The sequence below is a fragment of the Zalophus californianus genome, chromosome 5 (genome assembly GCF_009762305.2).
Source record: "Zalophus californianus isolate mZalCal1 chromosome 5, mZalCal1.pri.v2, whole genome shotgun sequence".
Taxonomy (NCBI): domain Eukaryota; kingdom Metazoa; phylum Chordata; class Mammalia; order Carnivora; family Otariidae; genus Zalophus; species Zalophus californianus.
Genome location: NC_045599.1, coordinates 55,158,858 through 55,177,853, shown reverse-complemented (window position 1 = coordinate 55,177,853; position 18,996 = coordinate 55,158,858). Strand labels below are relative to the sequence as shown.

General features: G+C 39.8%; 1 protein-coding gene across 9 annotated transcripts in view; it reads right to left on the bottom strand.

Moving 5' to 3' along the window:
* Positions 1 to 18,996, bottom strand: part of ARHGEF28 (Rho guanine nucleotide exchange factor 28) — a 321,591-nt gene that overhangs the window by 53,902 nt on the left and 248,693 nt on the right. For all 9 annotated transcript variants that reach the window (XM_027606410.1, XM_027606415.2, XM_027606414.2 and 6 more), the window contains 9 exons: positions 17,484 to 17,539; positions 16,356 to 16,404; positions 14,363 to 14,507; positions 14,157 to 14,278; positions 12,815 to 12,955; positions 9,086 to 9,333; positions 5,528 to 5,650; positions 3,984 to 4,101; positions 452 to 706 (listed from right to left, as the gene is read on the bottom strand). In XM_027606410.1, coding sequence (XP_027462211.1) covers positions 452 to 706; positions 3,984 to 4,101; positions 5,528 to 5,650; positions 9,086 to 9,333; positions 12,815 to 12,955; positions 14,157 to 14,278; positions 14,363 to 14,507; positions 16,356 to 16,404; positions 17,484 to 17,539 — 1,257 coding nt within the window. The remainder of the gene's footprint in view (positions 1 to 451; positions 707 to 3,983; positions 4,102 to 5,527; positions 5,651 to 9,085; positions 9,334 to 12,814; positions 12,956 to 14,156; positions 14,279 to 14,362; positions 14,508 to 16,355; positions 16,405 to 17,483; positions 17,540 to 18,996) is intronic.

Below are 18,996 nucleotides of genomic sequence, written 5' to 3'. Positions count from 1 at the left end.
AAAAGTAGCACTGAGGAAGAGTTTGTACCACTGCGAGCATGTATATTTCTGCATCTTATTACTCAGTAAGAAATTCAACATTCGGAGCTCATTTCTCCCCTCACGGGTGTGACAGCCCCCAGCTGGCTTGGCACATAGACTCTAGGTGTGTAGGCGTACTGCCTCATTCTCAACACACTACATTTGCCAGAGTGATATTTCCGTGCCAACAATTAGCAGAATTCTCAGCTCCTTTGACTCCAATATCCCAAATTGCAAATTCATAAAATGTATATGAAGGTTTTCACTTGGGGCAGTAAAGATTTGTAGCATTTGCCTATTGAAGTTCACGACTTGATTCTTTCCCACTTCCCCAGGGGTTGTGTGTGTGCCTGCCATCTCCGAACCACTCTTCTTTTGAAAATCTGTCCTGTTAAATGAGTAACGTATGTCAAAGGAGGAGAAATAATACCTTTGAATCGACCCGTAGCAGTTTTCCAGTAAACAAGGCCATCATGTAAGAGAGTCCTTTCTTTACTTATCAGTGCTTGCTTCCTAAACACATGGCCATTTTTGAGCTTTGTGTAGGTTTTGTTTTCGATCTTATTTAGGATCTCAAGCCATTTTTGATTTTTCTCATACTCGCTGACTTTTAAATCCACTGCTGCAATCATGTCTTTAATTAAGCACAGGGCTTTGCACAAGTCTTTATGTTCTTCACTTCTTTCTGCATGGGAAAAAGAAAGAACACTATAGAATAAGCCAGAGTGCTGAGGAAGAATTTTTTTTTTAGGTTTAAATGCAATTAAAGTCATACAAAGAGCAAAAATCACACAACAAAAATGTTGGATTAGGTTCAAATACCTTATTATCACTCTGCGTCCTTTCTCCCCAAAAAGAACTATTACAAGATTTAATTATAAAAGATTTATTTATCAGATATGCTTGAGATGAAATACTATCAGTAACATGTCCAAGTTCTAAAGACAGGTCTGACCTTCCCCAAGAGTAGGGAATATGTTATATACTAACCTAGGCTTTCCTTCCACCTTCTCAGACACAGGTAATCAAGTGATCTCTTCACTGAATTTCTTAGAACTCAGCGAAGCTGCAGGCCGAAATGAGGGTCCTCTCATGAAAGGGAGATGCAGGGGGACTTGGACTCATTTGCCTTCCTGGGTCCCACCCTCCATAAAAAATATTCAAAATGGTATTTCAACATTTTTTCAACCTAAAAAAATGGGACAAGGCACTGTGCCTAGGGGGTCAGCCATACTCATGCCAACAGTAGACAATCATCGATTCCAGTGGTTACTCTAAAACACTGGCCATCTGCGCTATTAAAGAGGGCACGTTCTGCATGGAGCACTGGGTGTTATACGCAAACAATGAATCATGGAACACTACATCAAAAACTAATGATGTACTGTATGGTGATTAACATAATAAAAAAATACAGGAAAACAATCAAAATAAAACACTGGCCATCTGCTCGTATCTTTCAATTATCCTTTTTTTTTAAGATTTTATTTATTTATTTTGAGAGAAAGAGACAGCAGCGAGAGAGGGAACACAAGCAGGGGGAATGGGAGAGGGAGAAGCAGGCTTCCCACGGAGCAGGGAGCCCGATGCGGGGCTTGATCCCAGGACCCTGGGACCATGACCTGAGCCGAAGGCAGACACTTAACGACTGAGCCACCAACGCGCCCCCTCTCTCAATTATCTTAAGAAAAAGCTCTGGAGGAGTTTCTGGAACAACCTCCTAGAACTCCAGATGACACTGAATTTAACTACCGTCTTATTGAATGATAAGGAACACCTAGTTCATGTTTATCGAGGCAAACCAAAGAGAAAGTTTCAAGAGGTCAGAAGGTGCCAGAAGGAGAGAAGAAAAGAAAAACTGGCAGAGAAAACAAACCCTATGGCAGCAGAAATCAACACACAGAAACAGCAGTCAAGTGAGATGAGAACAAGTCCTCAAACAGTCTGAACATTTCCAGGTTCTCAGTGTCCTACATGCAGGGAGGTTGTTCCAGAAAATCAAGGAACAGATCCTGACAGGGATCTTTCACAAGGAAGATACATTCTTTCTCACTGTCTCTGAAAGTATCCTCTTTCCTACACTTACCAACCCGCAAAAGATTCTCCTTTCCAAAGAGCCTATTTCATAAATAGGAAAAGAGGAGTAAAGATAATCAAAGTTGGGTTACAATGTAACTTGGGGTGAGACCAAGAAAAGGCTCAGTCTTTTGACCATCAGGGACAAATTACTGTCTTGTAATGGCAGGCTACCCTAAGTGATGCAACATTGGCCTCACCTGGGAGTCTTGCTAGGGACCTTGGGTTGCACCTCACACCTCAGTGAAGCAGAATCTGCATGGAAGCAAGATCTGCAGGAGAGGAGTATGTCTAACGAAGTTTGAGAAGCACCGCCATAACTGAGTCACATAAACCAATGCTCCCAGGAGCCAGAGAGCAAGAATGGACCACTGGTAAGACCTGACCTAAAGAAGCAGTGTCCATTCACTCAGCCATCATGACAGCTATACCTGGAAAGCCCTAAGTCATGCTGATCATTTCTGACATGCAGTAGTTAATGATCGTTATTCTGCCTACTAGGAATTTGGCATGGGACAATTATTAGAGTAGCAGTAGCTGACTTAACACAATCTGGCAGATTTTAGTCTTTGAGGTATTGTATTTAACTCTACCCTTAAGACAATATGAACATCGTACAAACTGAAAGCCTTAATTTTGTTTTCATTACTTTGCTGAGAACAACATTTATGAGGCTTTTCTCTTCATATTGTGCTGGTATTTTCTTTTATGTTGAATTATAGGGAGCACTAAAAATGCAGGAACAGAGGTTACCATTCCTGCCTGAACTTAGTTCTTAATGTGACTGAAAAAAGGAAACACTAATTCATGCATTTCTACATGCCTAGACCGCTTCCCCCAAAAAAGATGTTAGAGGTTGACTTTTTAGAGGCGGCATTTAAGATCTCATTACCCCTTTCATTACGTCCAAGTCAACTGGTCATAACGAAGGTAATAAAAACAGCTCCCACTTAGTGAGTCCTTTGTTTACACCAGGCTCTGCACTGGGCATTTTATGCAACGATCTCATTTAATCCTCACAACAATTCCCTGAGGATTATTAGTCTCACTTAGTAATGGAGAAAACCGAGGATCCTTTAACGAATGTGCCCAACAAATGAGCTGCAAAACCGAGTATATGCAATGGCAATGCAAGTTCACACGATTCTAAACCCAGGCCCTTGTTAACCAAACACACCACCATCCGACAAATAATTTACTCAAGATCAATAAGCTAGCTGGAGGAACAGGCATTTTTATTCATTCGTTCATTGCACTGGCATGTTCTTATTTACTGATAGACTCTTCTGTACCAGTCACTGCACCAGGCATTCAAGATCCAGTTGTGAACCAGACAGACACGGGCCTTCTCGATCCTTTAAGGAGCTTACGGTTCAGCCATGTGCATTATTAGCTTCCTAAAAGATGCCTAGATGTTACCCCTGGAACTTGATGAACTGACAGAGGGAAAAACAGCTCCCTCAAAAATCATTCTCAATCTAATAATTCACGGCTTGGAAGATGTGACATCTGGTGAGAGGATCCATGGGGTCGGTTTCATCGGACTACTGATAAGCTAACAGGAAGATCGGGAAGCAGAGGTATTAAGAAGATCTGGATACAGGGAAGAGGTAGGTTCTGGAAACTGAAGAAGTGATAGGCAGGTTCAAAGTACGAAGAACGCTGCCTGGCTTAGGCTGCCTGGAGCAATTCAGACTACTGCCCAAGCGACATCATAAAAGGTATCTTCTCAAAAAGGATCCAAATCCTAAGGCTCTAAAAGTTTTTCCCTAATCAACAATCTTCATAAATCACAGGCCACAAGCATTTGTATCTGTTGATGACACCTCAGCTATGTTTAAGATTAATGCAAGAGGCAAATGTTTATCCCAGAAGCTATGACTCACCCTTTGTGTACTGCAAAATCCTTTCCACCAGGACAGGGTATTTTGTGATGCGCTGAGTGACTAGCAGAATGCATTCTGGAATTCCTCGGCGTCGAGCCAGAAGATTACTATTTCGAAGCTTAAAAAAATATATATACATTTTTATGTACACAAACTGTATTTTCTTTTTAGGTCTGAGTTTAATAATACAAAGAATCTGCCATTGTATTGTTCTATTCAGATACAACGTAATATGCATTATCATTAATTAAAACTTGATTCATTGTCGGGGCGCCTGGGTGGCTCAGTCGGTTAAGCGACTGCCTTCGGTTCAGGTCATGATCCTGGAGTCCTGGGATCGAGCCCCACATCAGGCTCCCTGCTTAGCGGAGACCCTGCTTCTCCCTCTCCCTCTACCGGCTGCTCCCCCTGCTTGTGCCCTCTCTCTGTCAAATACATAAAGAAAATCTTTTAAAAAATAAAATAAAATAAAACTTGATTCATTGTCATTAAATTGTACACTTTGTCATTAATCTCTCAATAATCTCACTCTCAAAATTAAGAAGTTTCAAGTTACACTGATATATTTGCAGTTAATTCCAAAAGTAAGCAAGTTTCACTAAGTGTTAAGATTTATGAGAGCAAAAGTTCTGGCAAATATTCACAAATCAAAGTCACATTTTGAGTGTGAGTTTGCAATTAACTGTTGGTTTTTCTAACCAGTCTTCCTCTACATTTGTTATTATTCATCACAGCACTTACAGTTCCCTCTAATCAAGTCAATTTTTTTCCTAAAAATTTCATAGTATTCTTTAAGTTTTCAAGTTCTCAATACTCAGGTATGTGGTGTGGGGGAGGGGGAGTATCTCCTAACATTCTCAAAATAAAAGAAAAAATGTACAATCCAAGGAACTCTAAAGGACAAATTTCTTCAACACATAAGCTGGAACACCAAAAAATAAATAAAGGGATGGGGCACAATCAAATTAAAAGAGATTTAAAAGATACAACTCTGATACACAATATGTAAACTTTAGTCAGATTCTGATTTAAGCAATCCAATTTCCTTTCATTTTTTAGGGAAATCTGAATACTGACCAGCTGTCTGAAGATATTAAAGAATAATTCTTAATTGTGCTAATGTCAATGTAATTTTTAAAAGATGCATTGTTTAGAAATACATATTACATACATGTGAAATTACATGATGTTCTGGATTTGCTTCAAATTAATCCAGGGGGTGGGGTGGATTCTGTGTTTTCACTAAGGTTCTTCTGATTTATTACTTCTCAGGACATAAAACGACAACCCAGGATATTACAAAGGTGCTCAGAAGGTTGGAGGACACTTTACAAATATAAGATACAAAAGGAAATTACTTGGGAGAAATATTTTACCAAGACAGAAAAAGAGATTTTCCATCTTTGCCACAAGCCTATCTCTTTCTTTTCCTTCCTCTGAAAATCAGCACCTCGATGTGAAACTTGTTAAGGTCATGTAACAAGAAAGCATGGACAATTTCCCCGTGCCGGCTTACCACTTTGCGATAGTTTAAAAATACTTACCTTAATAAAATTCTGAAACTTTTTATTTTGCTGGAGTTCTTTAAAGAGGCTAACAGCTTCTTTGTGATGGCTGCAGAATTCTCCATATATTTTCTTCATTTGATTTGCATTTTCTTCTGAAAACTGAGAATGACATTTCAATGATGGTTTATAAATTTAATTAGTTCTAAACCCTGAAGAGAACATGCAATTTTCATATATTTCAATATATTTTTGGCAAATAAAGAATAAACATAAAATTTCTGAACACAATCCCTTCTTTTCCCCAGACACTTTTTAAATTAAACTAAGAAGTTGCCAAGAGGTAAGGGGAAGACATCAACCTATTGGGGTTATACTCTATTGGACTAATTCAATTATCACATAGCCAAATGAAAAACATTTGTTACCTTTTATTCTTTTTTAGGTGTTTGTGCAACTTTATCATTTCAACTTATTGTTTTATTACCTTTCTAGACTGAAGAAAAGCTATGTTGCAACATTTGGGGGTGCTCAAGGTTTGACCTCTCATGGGTTGACATTTACATTTGGTGAACTGACCATGTCCATGGACTCAGTCCTCAATTTGGAATTTGATTTTTGTCAATACATCACAAAAGGAAAGTCAGGTAAAAGGGAAAGATGAATAATCGGAATGCCAATTTATTGACTAATGGACCAAAGTAGAGATATGGGCTGGATATTTCAATAAGCTTGACTTGTGGAAACATCTCTGTAGAAACTTCTAGATGGGAACCAAATCAGATTAATAAGGTGGTATGGAGGACACAAACTGAATTACTTGAATGTCAATGTTTTACCCTCTGCCACATTCAATCTTATCGCAACAGAAACTAAAACACAGCCACCCTGCCCCTGACAAGTACTTCAACTTTACAACCCCATCTCTGATCTTTTCATCTTTGCTTACAGTTTCATCTATGCTGGGGGCAAGTATGTCTCAAGAGCTGATTCTTAAATTACCTCTGATTGCTAAAAACAAGACAAAAACCAAAACAAACAAAAACTTAGATACTAATCTAACAAAGTATACACAGGCCTTCTATGCTGACAACTATATAATGCAGGTGAAAAAAAAAATCAAAGATGTAAATCAAAGGAGAGATATATCACGTTCATAGATTGGAAGACCCAACATGGTAAAGATGTCAATTTTCCCAAACTGATCTACAGGTTTAACGCAATCCTCCTCAGAATCTCAACAAGTTTTTTCTTAAAAATACATACAGACAAGATTATTATACAATTTAGATGGAAAGATAAAAGAATAGCTAAAAAACATTTTGAAAAAAATAAAGTAGAAGGACTCAGTCTACTCAATTTCAAGATTTATTATAAAGCTACAATAATTAAGACTGTGTGAAAGGACAGACACATAGATTAGCGAAACAGAGTAGGAGCCCAAAATGCCCAGTGGATTTTTGACAGAGGAGCAAAAACAATTCAGTGGAGCAAGGATGGTACTTCCGACAAATGGCATTGGGGCATTAGACATCCATAGATCAAAAACAAAAAGTGAATCTTGACATGTGGCTCAGATCTTAAACAAAAATTAACTCAAAATGGATCACAGACTTAAATGTAAAACATAAAACTGTAAAACTTTTACAAAAATACATAGGAGAAAATCTTTTGAGATCTCAGGCTAAACAAAAAGTTGTTAGACTTGAAACCAAAACCATGACCTTTAAAAGGAAAAACTGAAAGAATGGACTTCATCAAACTTAGAGAATAAGAGAACAAGTTACAGACTTAAGAAAATGTTTGCAAATCACATAGCTGACAAAGGACTAGGATCTAGAATATATAAAGAAATTTCACTATTCAACAGTAAGAAAACAAACGATCCAATTAGAAAATGGTCAAAAGACATGAGCCAACCTTTTATCAGAGAGGATATACAGATGGCAAATAAGCACATGAAAGATGCGGGACATCATCAGATATGGGAGAATTATAATTTACATCACAGTGAGTTATCCGTATATGTCTTTCAGAATAGCTAAAATGAAAAATAGTGACAATGCCAAATGCTGGTGAGGATGCAGAGAAACTGGATTACTTGTAACTGTTGATGAGGATGTAAAATCATACAACCACTCTGGAAAATAGTTGGCAGTCTCTCACAAAATTAAGCATGCAACTACCATACAATCCAGAAATTAAGACACCCACATATTTATCCCAGAGAAATGAAATACACACACACACACACACACACACACACACACACACACACCTTTAAGCATATTTGTATCAATGAACTTAACTCCTCCATTTGTAGTAAATAAACCAACAGCTGAACTCTATTATTGTGTGCTACACAGTGAAATGGATTCAAAATCGGTCTTTTGGAGAAGATGGCATTTGGTATTTATCAAGAGGAAGTCAAACTAAGCTAACTAGGGATGCCTCTCCATGCCTTTCTCCAAGTGCTCCAAGGGACTGCAAAACATGGCATTCAAGCAAATTCCCTAGTTTTTTGTTCCTAAGTGACCCATTCATTCAATAAATATTTATGGGACCAAGCACTGTTCTAAGTGAAATTAGTTTGATGAATTATTAAATGAAATTCATTAAATGAAATTCATTAAATTAATGAATACATTAGTAATCAAATCAACAAGAATCCCTGCTTTACTGGGACTTACAAACTAGTGATGATAAAAAGCTTCCCCAGGTGTCACTACAGAGGTCTCAAGAAATCATATGCCTAACTCATTGTTCAGAGAGCAGATTTTGATTCAAACCTCAGTTAGGCTACTTAGGAGATAAGTGAACTTGAGAAAACCATTACCTCCTCCATGGCCCGGTTTCTGTATTCATACAATGGGAAAGATAATATCTACCTCATATAGAGAGTTGTGAAGGGAAAGGAGGTAGTATACATACAAGTACCCTGGAAAGTGCTCGCTCTATGAGGGTCACTGAATACATGTTATTTAACTTCTCTATTAGCATCTATATCACAGAAAACCCCTTGCAAAGGGATCAGAAGGCCAATACGAATTGTCAAAATTTTGTTTTCTCTTTTCTATTAGAAGAGTAGCACAGTCCATTCTCATGATGCTTCAAACATCCCAGGCACCTAAAAAGTGCCTCCTTTCAGTGACATTTACTGTGTTGTCCCCCAGGCAGGAACACTAAGGCTTTAATGATAACAGATCTTCCTCCCTCTTCCTAAGATGAACCAACATCCATCTTGGCGATAGTGGCATGACTACCACGGTTCCACGGGGGGAGCCCTGTTATCACAGAGCCACCACATCAAGAAGTCTACGCAGAATTTTCATAAGAGATTTAGATATGACCGTGACTTCCTGGTGGAGAGAGGGATGGGGATCATCCCACCAGGTCCTGAGACTCAACAGAAGTCAGTCACTGGCTGGTAAAGCTCTCAGCCACCAGGCACACAAAGGGGTATCGAACAGAAGAAAACCAACCAATCCCATCTGGCAGTAATGGTAAAACAATTGCAGTTCTTCATAAGCTTTTAACATTGTAGAGAGTCAGCAAACCTTTAGGTTTTTGAGGTTTGGGCCCTTAAACCTCCCTTACCTGCTGCACTAGAATATCTCCAATTCGGTTGATGATGAAATTCCTGTCATCACCAGCACAGGACTCCTGCCTTCGCTCCTTCATACTATAAAAGAAATGCCTATGGATTTCAAGTAACTCATCTAAGCAGGGGAAGATTTTATCCACGGTGCTGTGATCAAGCTGCAGCTCCTCCTTCATGCCTTTCCTGAAGATCTCAGACATGATGAGCAGGGTCTGGATATGATGCATCTCTGTTTGCATCAGCTCTGAAACAAACATGCAGAAAGAAGCTTGGACAACGAAGTACTCCAGTGACCTACATTAGCGGCTGAACACTGAATGTTATACAAATTAAAAAAAAAAAAAAAAGGAATGTTTATGAACAATGATATTCTTCCGCTATAAAAGTCAGCATTGATTCCAATTTCTCCAGAAGAAAACAAAGTGTGATGATCAAGGGACATTGTGGATAAAGTGAAAAAACAGCCCACAGAATGGGAGAGAGTCAGATCCTTCTTCAAGGCCTCCATGCTTGCTGTTCCAGCTGCCTGAGATGTTTTCTTCCCCAATCCACCTAGCTCCTTCTTATAAAGTCATCCAGGTCTCTTCGAATATTTCTTGTCTCTTAAGTCTCCTCCCCTGTATACCCTAACATTTCATAGCCCTCGTCCCCCTGTTTGATATGTATTTTTCTTTTCAGCACTTACCACCACCTACAACCTATTATGTATTCTACACATATCCTGGACTACACTGTAGGTTGTGTCCTCTGTCTTCCTACAGCAAAGTGAGTTCATGAGAGCAGAAAATCTGTACATTTTGCTCGCTGTTATTTCCCTGGTTTCCAGACTTAATGCCTGGCATACAACAGGTGCTAATATTTGTTGGAAAGTATACAGTATTTTATTTCTCAGAACCAAGATAAGTAGATGTTCTTATCCGTACTTCTAGATGAATAAACTGTGTCAAAAGGTTGTACATAACTTGCTCTAAACCTCAAAGCAAGTAATGAGGCTTCTTTGAAAGAAGAAAGGGAGGAGGGCAGTGGGCCAGCCTAGGGAGAGAGATCAGACTTCTTATGTGGGTAGAGTCAATAGACAGAAACTAGGGGAGAGGAACTTCAGATCTTAGCACAGATTAGTAGATTTAAAATGCAATGTCTATGGAAAGAGTTTCTAGAAAATGGAGGTGTTCAAGAAAAATGTGTATGATCAGGTTGCCGGGCTATGGCACTGATGATTCAAATACTACAAGGAACATGGAATCAGATGTTTTCCAATGACCTTACTTGGTTTTCAAATATCAATTTTTAATAAAGTGTGGCTGCCAATGACGCTAATTACTAAACTTCTATAGAAAAAGTAATGCTGGCATTTCCAGTAAAAGGACTGAAAAAAAATTTTTTAATGCAAGAAAAATATCTCAGAAGGGACTTGCATCCAGAGTATAAAAACAAGTGTTACAACTCAACAGTAAAAAGACAAAATGAACAAAAAAACCCACTTCAATGGGGGAAAAGATTTGAACAGATGTTTCTCCAAAGAGATCTACGAATGACCAATGAGTACATGGAAAGATGCTTAACATCATTAGCCCTCAGGAAAATGCAAATCAAAACGAAAATTCACACACACTAGGCTAACTGGAATAAAACAGGTGGACAATAAAGAAGTGTTGGTAGGGATGTGGAGAAAGCAAAATCCTCAGTATATCACTGGTAGGTGGGTAAAATGGTGCAGCTGCTTTGGAAAACAGTCTGACAGTTCTTCCCATGGGTTGAATATAAAGTTACTATGTGACCCCAAAAGTGGCAATAGTCCAAAATGACCATCCACTGATAAAATGACCATTAAATGATAATTAAATAAAACATAGGATATTTACAGTAAAATAATTTACAGCCATAAAAAAGAATGAAGTATTGATATACAACACAGATGAACCTTGAAAACAATACGCTAAGCGCAAGAAGCCGCCGTATATCGTACAACTCTATTTATGCCAAATACCCAGAGGAGGAAAATCCAGTGGGACAAGCAGATGAATGGCTGCTGGGGCTAGCGGGAGAGAACACAGAGAGTGAATGCTAAGGGCACAGGGTTTCTTTCTGGAGGAATGCAGATGCTCTGGAATTAGATGGTTGATGGTTGTACAACTTCATGAACATACTAAAAACTACTAAACTCTACACTGTGATAGAGTAAATTTTATGGTATATGAATTCTATCTCAATTATAAAAATGCATCAAGAGAGGAAATAATTCATGATTTGTGGGAGAACCATAAGTACAATTCTAGATTAGTATTTTGGACTCAGATATTAGGAAGACTCTAAAATATTAGCCATGGAGGGTAAACAAATCTCAATTTAGCTTTATTATTTTATCATAAACAAAAATCTCTTTGACCCACTAACTTCAAGTTATTCTTTCCTACCATGTTTTTCGCACCTACTCTGTACTAGAAGCACTTATTCATATGATTCATTTAATCCTTTTATCTAATTATCCATTATGACCCAAAACATAGTAATGATTTTTCTCATCCTTTAAAGAAAGACAACGAAGGGGCGCCTGGGTGGCTCAGTTGGTTAAGTATCTGCCTTCGGCTCAGGTCATGATCTCAGGGTCCTGGGATCGAGCCCCATGTGGGGTTCCCTGCTCAGCGGAGAGTCTGCTTCTCTCCCTCTCCCTCTGCCGCTGCCCCTGCTTGTGCTCATTCTGTCAAATAAATAAGATCTTAAAAAAAAAAAATAAAGACAATGAAGAGAAGAGTGAAGAATTTCCTTTGGAATACAAGGCCCTCTAACCCCAAAGGCCATGCTGTGAACTGCACAACATGATAATTCATCCCAAATGGGTTAGATTATTTTTAATATATGAAATCAAGAAGTAAGTGAAGAACAATTACAGTATAATACAAACTACATGAGAAATAAAAGGGACGGCGTCTTCCCACCTATACAGCCCTGGACAGATTTCAAACCAGGCTTGTACATCATCCCATATGACCTGCCTAACCACCAACGTGAGAAGGTGAGAAGGAATCCTTGTCACCATGGACTTTGTGGCCCATACCTGCAAACAAAGAACTAGTAAAAACTAAGAGTGAGTCCCATCTTTCAAGTAGGGTACCTTCTTGGAAGCACTTCTGAGGATCTACTTTGCATTTTAAAATTGTTTCAACTTCATTTTTCTCTAACCAGTTGATAATTTAACTTCCCCTAATTCAGACTGCCTCTCTCCCAATAGTGGGAAATAGTAAAATCTCAGAGTTGAAATTCACACTTAGGAATGCAGAACACAGGCCCACATTGCTCTGATCCAGGTGTTGCCCATCCCACTGCAGTCTACATGAAGGGTACCTGATGGTGCATGCAGGCAAGCTGCAGAGCTATGTACCCAGCAGCGCTGTCTGCCCTACATTAAAATATGTGAAAACTTACAGTGATTCTCAGAAGAAGTATAAGCCATGTGTAAGTAAACTTGAAAAGGATCTGAGAAATAAAATTCGCTTTGTATCACGTACATACAACGCTTCAATTAAGCCTCACATTTTAAACGTGAATATCATTATCCACATTTTAAAGACAGAGAAACTAAGATCCAGGTGAATTAAACCATTTGTCTGAGATCAAGTAACTGGAAAGGACTGAGATTTGAACCCACGTCTGTATGACGGCAAATTCCATGCTCTTTCCCCTATACCACCCTGCTTCAAGCCCAAGAGCATATTTTAAATGCTTACCGAAAATGACATCTTGTCTTTTGATGACATCTTTCTCCTGCTTACTGCAAAATGAGGGATCCACCACCAGACTCCAAGATTCTGCTTCCAACTCCTGGGCGTCACTGCTGAGGTCACTCCACAGAGAAGAATCCACGACATCTAGCGTGCGGGTGGAACACAAAAGCCAGAAGTGGAATAACACAAAACAAAGGCCTTTCCAAGTACCCATGTCTACAGATTCATCACACAAAATAAACCTGCTTTGAACACAAAAACAGCTAAGCCAAAATACTGTTGATGTGGGGCAGAAACATCTAGAAACCAAACTGGTGAAAGGATCCAAATCAAGGCAGCTTGCAAGAAAACAAAGAATCATTAAAAGAGTGATGGTGTGTATGTCTAAAAAAAAAAAAAAAAAAAGACATTTAAAGATTCTTCTGTTTTGGCGTGGTCTATTTTAGTTCTTTTATTTTTGGTAAGTTTTTGAGTCCATAATGTGCTTACAGAATCTTGAACACACACTACCTTTTGCCCCAGGTTACTCTGCACTCTTTACTCAAATCTGAGTTTTGTACTTGTCCACCTGATTTGCTCTTGACTTGGCTCGCTGTCCTTAATATAAACAAGAAAGCAGGGTACAAGGGCTCAAGTCACAGGTGAGTACAGATTTTTTGACAGAATTTGATATCACACACACATACTCCTTCCAGGAAAACTAAATCCTATTTGTCCAAACAGCACTCCTGAGAGAGAGTCCAGCCCAGAGGAGTCAGCATGAGAGGACAATGGATTGAAAGACTCAAGTTTAAAATAAAAGCAATCGATTCCGGGGGAAGAGTCCACCCCTCACCTTACTGCTCTCCTTTTCTCTGGTCCTCCTTCACTTATTGATACAGCTTGGATACAACACGCAGTCCACCAGATTAAATCCTATCCTACAAAATATGCTTTTTAAAAAATGCTTTTATTCCCCTAGAAGTAGGGGGCAACAGATGGGGATAAGTATCTCAGAAATCTAGGCAAGCCCAGTCTTAACTAAGTGAAGTACGTATTTTTAATATATGATCCTTACTCCAATTCATCAGTTCTAAAACCTTATAAACAGTAAAAAGCACACGATGTATCTCATTCTCTTATTTTCATGCCACATGTCTATTTCATATATCATACATCCTTGACCACTACCTGGGAGTATTCACTGAGGCTAAATTTTCATTTATCAAAAGAACCTATACCAAAAAGACACCATGAAACAGAATTCTTTAAAACACACACACACACACACATATAATATGTTTGATCCTTCAGAAAATATTCCTTCTGGCAATTCCTCCCAGAAACAAAAGTGTCTTCTCCTCACCTTCCACTAAGAAGGACTCCGTGGAGGGAGAAGAGCCCATGGACTGTAGCAGCTCATCGGAATGAGACCTGCTTCTCCAGGTGTTCCCGTCACTCTCACACTCCAGGGTTGGCCCCGACCTTCTGAAGCCGGAGGGAAGGAGGGAGACGAGTCAGTTCCAGCAGTGGCTCGGAGACGTGAAGGCTCAGAGTGGTTTCTCATCTTACCTTTCCAAGGCAGTGCCCGGAACACTTCTAGACAAAGGATGGGCCTGTGTGGAAGCTTCTTTTCTCCCGGTGGGCAATCCAATAGGCATGGAGGAAGAAGGGTGCAACCAGGGACCAGGTTGTGGGATGTCTCGCAATGAAGAGTCTAGAAATAAGAGATGGGCACTTCATGCGGTTTTCACAGAGGGCAGTAATTACAAGGAGTCACTCAAAAGCCAAGGAGCGAAACACTGGAATGGCGGCTGCTAATATGTCGCATACCCAGCCTTGACACCAGTCTCCTTGCCGCCTCCTGACATCTGCTTCAAATGTCCCTTCCATTTCACACCCTCCCAATACCCATGCAGCAGGCCTGCTTCAGCACAGCCACTTGGAGACTGTGGGCGGCTGGGATTACACAAACAAGAAGATGGAATGGGGAAACACTGAGAGAGCTTTCCCATAAACCACTGCTTGTACTCCTTCCAGCCAGCTTTAAATAGATGCAAGGTGTTATTAGTACTATTAGTAGAAGGCATATTGTATGTTTCAACAATCATACACACATACACACAGAACCATGTCAGTGGACTGGAATGATGCTGGGGAGTCTGTTCTTTAGGGGGTGAGAACTTCAGGCAAATGAAACCTGCAAGTCAAGCTGAGCTCTTCTCTCTCACATACTGAAAACTAAAGGGTGCTTCAATACCTTTCTGGTTTCTTCCAAACTTCTTCTCAACACTTTCTTCTAAATCGTTACGGGCATATATGCTCTTATACTTGAGGTGTACCATACATGACCCTCAGGAAATGTTTCAATCCTACAGTATCAGAGATAGAGCACACACCTTCTCAAGCAGAAGAGAATCAACACTTACATGGAACCCCGGGATATTACAGAGGATTTTATACATGTATGATTTGGTTTGATTTTCATGACTCCCAGAGAAGGAATTTTATCAATTATAAGGTCCTTTTATTTTCATGCCGAACCTTATGAAATTGACAAGCACCTCCCAACTACAATCAAAGGGACTTCTGTCCAGGCAGGGGTGTAAACGAAGTCACAGTTGTGACTCTCTGCACTAGCTCAACCTGTTCAACATCACACCCAATCGCATAGCACCATGAATCTGCATACTGTATTGTCCTGTGATTCAAGTGGTTTTGGAAACACTGGTCACACTGTTAGAGCATTCAAATGAAAAGTGACCACAAACTTAAAAATGCCTTCCACATGGCAAGCAATGCCACATTTGAGGCAGAACAAATTGCAAAGTCTCTCACAACAAACGGGAGGATTTTGAAACTTAGGAGATGATGGTCCCTGGTTCTTGCATGCAATGTAAACTACTGTCAAAAGCTTCCAATTAGTGCAAAGAAGAATTGTTTCATATGAAGCAATATGTAATTCAAGGAAAAACAGAAGCACCAAGTTTAACAGTAGATGAGAAAAACACCAGGTTGCCTTGAAATATCACTGTCATCCTAAAGGAGCTGATGAGATCACAGCCTCAAGCCCAGCTAATAAGCAGGACCAGGTCACTATGATAATGGACATCAGGGACTGTAGACTCCAAACTTCAGGATTTTGTCCCTAACTCTGATTCTGAAGAAGCATGTGATAGGTATTTGTGTAGTTAAGTATGTGTTAGTGCTGGGAAAACAAAGTTATGGACACTTCATGTCGTGTTCTCTTTTCCCCCAAAGGTTGTTATTAAATCAGTAGTGTATATTACACTAGATCATGTCTTAGAATTGAGGCAATATCCTAACACATCCCCCCTTATAGTCCTCTTAAAATAAAATATCATATAGTACATCTAGCACAAAAGCTATTAGACTGGCATAGAATTTTATACCATTCTTGACCTCCTTGTGTAAGCAAATATTACACTAATCATGTGTTAGGAAAGAAGAAATATTTGGACAAAGGAGAAAACAAAAGGAGTAGGTATTTCACATTGGAAAAAAAGTATGGTATGTATGAAATTGCCATTTCCACGTCACTTACTTCCAAGGATGGTCTGCGGTTTGTTCTTGTTGTATTTCTCTTGGAATTTCTGGTAAAGAACATTAGAAACACGTAAAATGAGATTAAATTCCATCTGACTACAAAAATGTCCACCCAGTTACATAGGATTCTTATCGATATCATTTTTGTTATCTTATTTCAAACAAAGAAATATTTAAAGCAAAAGGCATTAAATGCACTGAAGAGGAAAATGGCATGATAATGAGATGTGCAAGCTGTAAAGAAGGCGTGCCTCATGAACACATATCATGAATATCCCAGCTCTGTTACAAGTCTTTGGGGAACCAGAAATCTCCATCTCATGGGTCCAGACCGCAGCTGAGAGAGGAGCCCCTATCAGCACTGCCTTTCTCCTACTTGTTCTTCCTACTCTTGGCTACCCCTTCTGCCTACCGGCCACAACACCCTGAGGTATTGAAACATCACCCATAACTACGTGACCAGACACAAGATCTGTTTCAATTGGCACAGAAGTTGGAGACTCCAAGGTTCCCTCTGAAGCGTCATCATGCTCACTCGCATACATTTTGGACGTGACTTTAGCGTGGGAAAGAAAGGAAGAGATGTGACCAGATGCATCCATTTTCTCAAGCCCCCTCCCAATCTCAGAGACCATTCCTTTATTCCAGGGGACCTCACAGTGTGGTCCCAGGACAGCAGTACCACCTGGGAACTTGTTAGAAATACAAATTCCTGGACCCCACCCAGATCCTACTGGGTCAGCAAATATGAAAATGGGGCCCAGAAATCTAGTTTTCCCAGGTCCTCCAGGTAATGTTGCTATTTGCTGATGTTTGAGAATTACCACTCTAGGCTTCATATACATACACTTGAGGTCCACACTGGTAAACCAAGCAGTTCTCAGTGGAAAGACTAACCCACTTATACCTTATAACACAGGCGGCCATGTTTGAGCTTTTCCTATTTCCAAAGGTGGATAGTTCAGGAAACAACTATGCACCCTGAACATGTGTGTTTTTTTTTTTTTAATCACTATAATGATCACTTTAAAAACAAATATAGACAGTAATAAAAGAATAAAACCTAAACAGATAACAGAAAGCAACAAAGCTACATATGCATAGGTAAAAACAAATGACAGATTACCTTGGTACACGGAGGGGCGGCGTCCTTACAACCCTTGTGGACGTTTGCATTACAGTCTGAAAGACAAAAATGAGGAAGACAGCACTGTGCTTTTACTGGTCATCATAAAAGTAGCACACAAAAATATTTAGAAAACATAAGGAAAAATATCTAGATCACATGCAGTCCCACCCTTGAGCACAAGCACATGGTTAATATTTTCATTTCCTTGGAGAGATTTTCCCCCTTCTGCACAGAGTCTTACCAATTACGAAACCTGCAATCATGCATGATAGACACTTCTGTGTCTGCCTGAGAACTCATTTACTACTATATGCCCTGCCCTGCAAGGGATTTCTGATATCTGGCTGGTGGCAACTGCCCATTCCCGCACCAGGGAGAATGCCTTGCAAGACGGAAAGAAAGAAAACAAACTCATAACAATGCTGAAAAAAGTCCTGTCAGGCTCCAGGAGGAATTCCTGCTAACTTCAGATAGCCACATTAAAAGAGACAAGTTGGCCGCTTGCTTGTCTTCCTCTACACAACACGTGGCCTCAATTTCACTAAAAGAATGGAAGAGTTTGCCTGCTCCTTTCTGCCCCCGGCTCAGAGATCCAGGCTGTCTTCACAGAAAGCCGCCCCTGTGCGTGGGGACTGCTTTTTGCCGGGCTGTTGTCTTTCTGCCCTCGATCCCCACCAGCCTCCACACCGCCGGCCATGCTGCTCTCGTCTCACCCACCTCCACACAGTAAAGGGGGGAGCCTGCAGCTTATCACAATTTTCATCAGAAAGAATCCTTCCTCGTGGGTAGAAGGTCCCATTTAGGTCGATCCCAGCCGCAGTGGCAAAGTGCCTATAACCCACTGAGAAGCTAACTCAACTTCATCCCGCTGTAGGTCTACAGAGGCATTTTAGCCAATACCTCAATGGCTAATGAGCAGAGGTCAGGATTATCCACGTGCTGGTCCTGCTGGCAAATGTGGAAATCAGACTGCTCTCTCCTCATTGCAGAACAAGTGAATGAAAGGAAAAGGGGAAGAAGTAGAAACTATGAGATAACACAAAGTTAGACAGAAAAGTCACAGGAAAAGAAAGCCACTGATGATTATTAACTCTAGAAACAGAGAGGAAAAACTTAGATATTTGAAATGTATTTTCCTTCAGAGACACAAAATAGACATAAAATAGGACCAAAAGGCCACAAAGGGAGTAGAGGACCTGATATTAGGCCAGCACGATAAGAGGGAGATGGAGCTTTGGGGGACAAGAAAGCAGAACGTGGACCCAACGGAGAAAAATCAATTTAACCAAAATATCAAAGCAGCACTGGGAAATTAAACTTGAAAGATTCCCCCCTGAATGTAGAGAAAAAGGAGGGTATAATTATAAAGTAGAAGATGTCCTACAAAAAAAGGTAACAGAGATCACACTTCTCCAAGGAAGAAATCAGAAAAATTACATCAGAAGCAATAGTCAAAGCTACAATGGACAAAACTTTTATCGAACTAAAAAAGAACTACAAAAGGCAAATC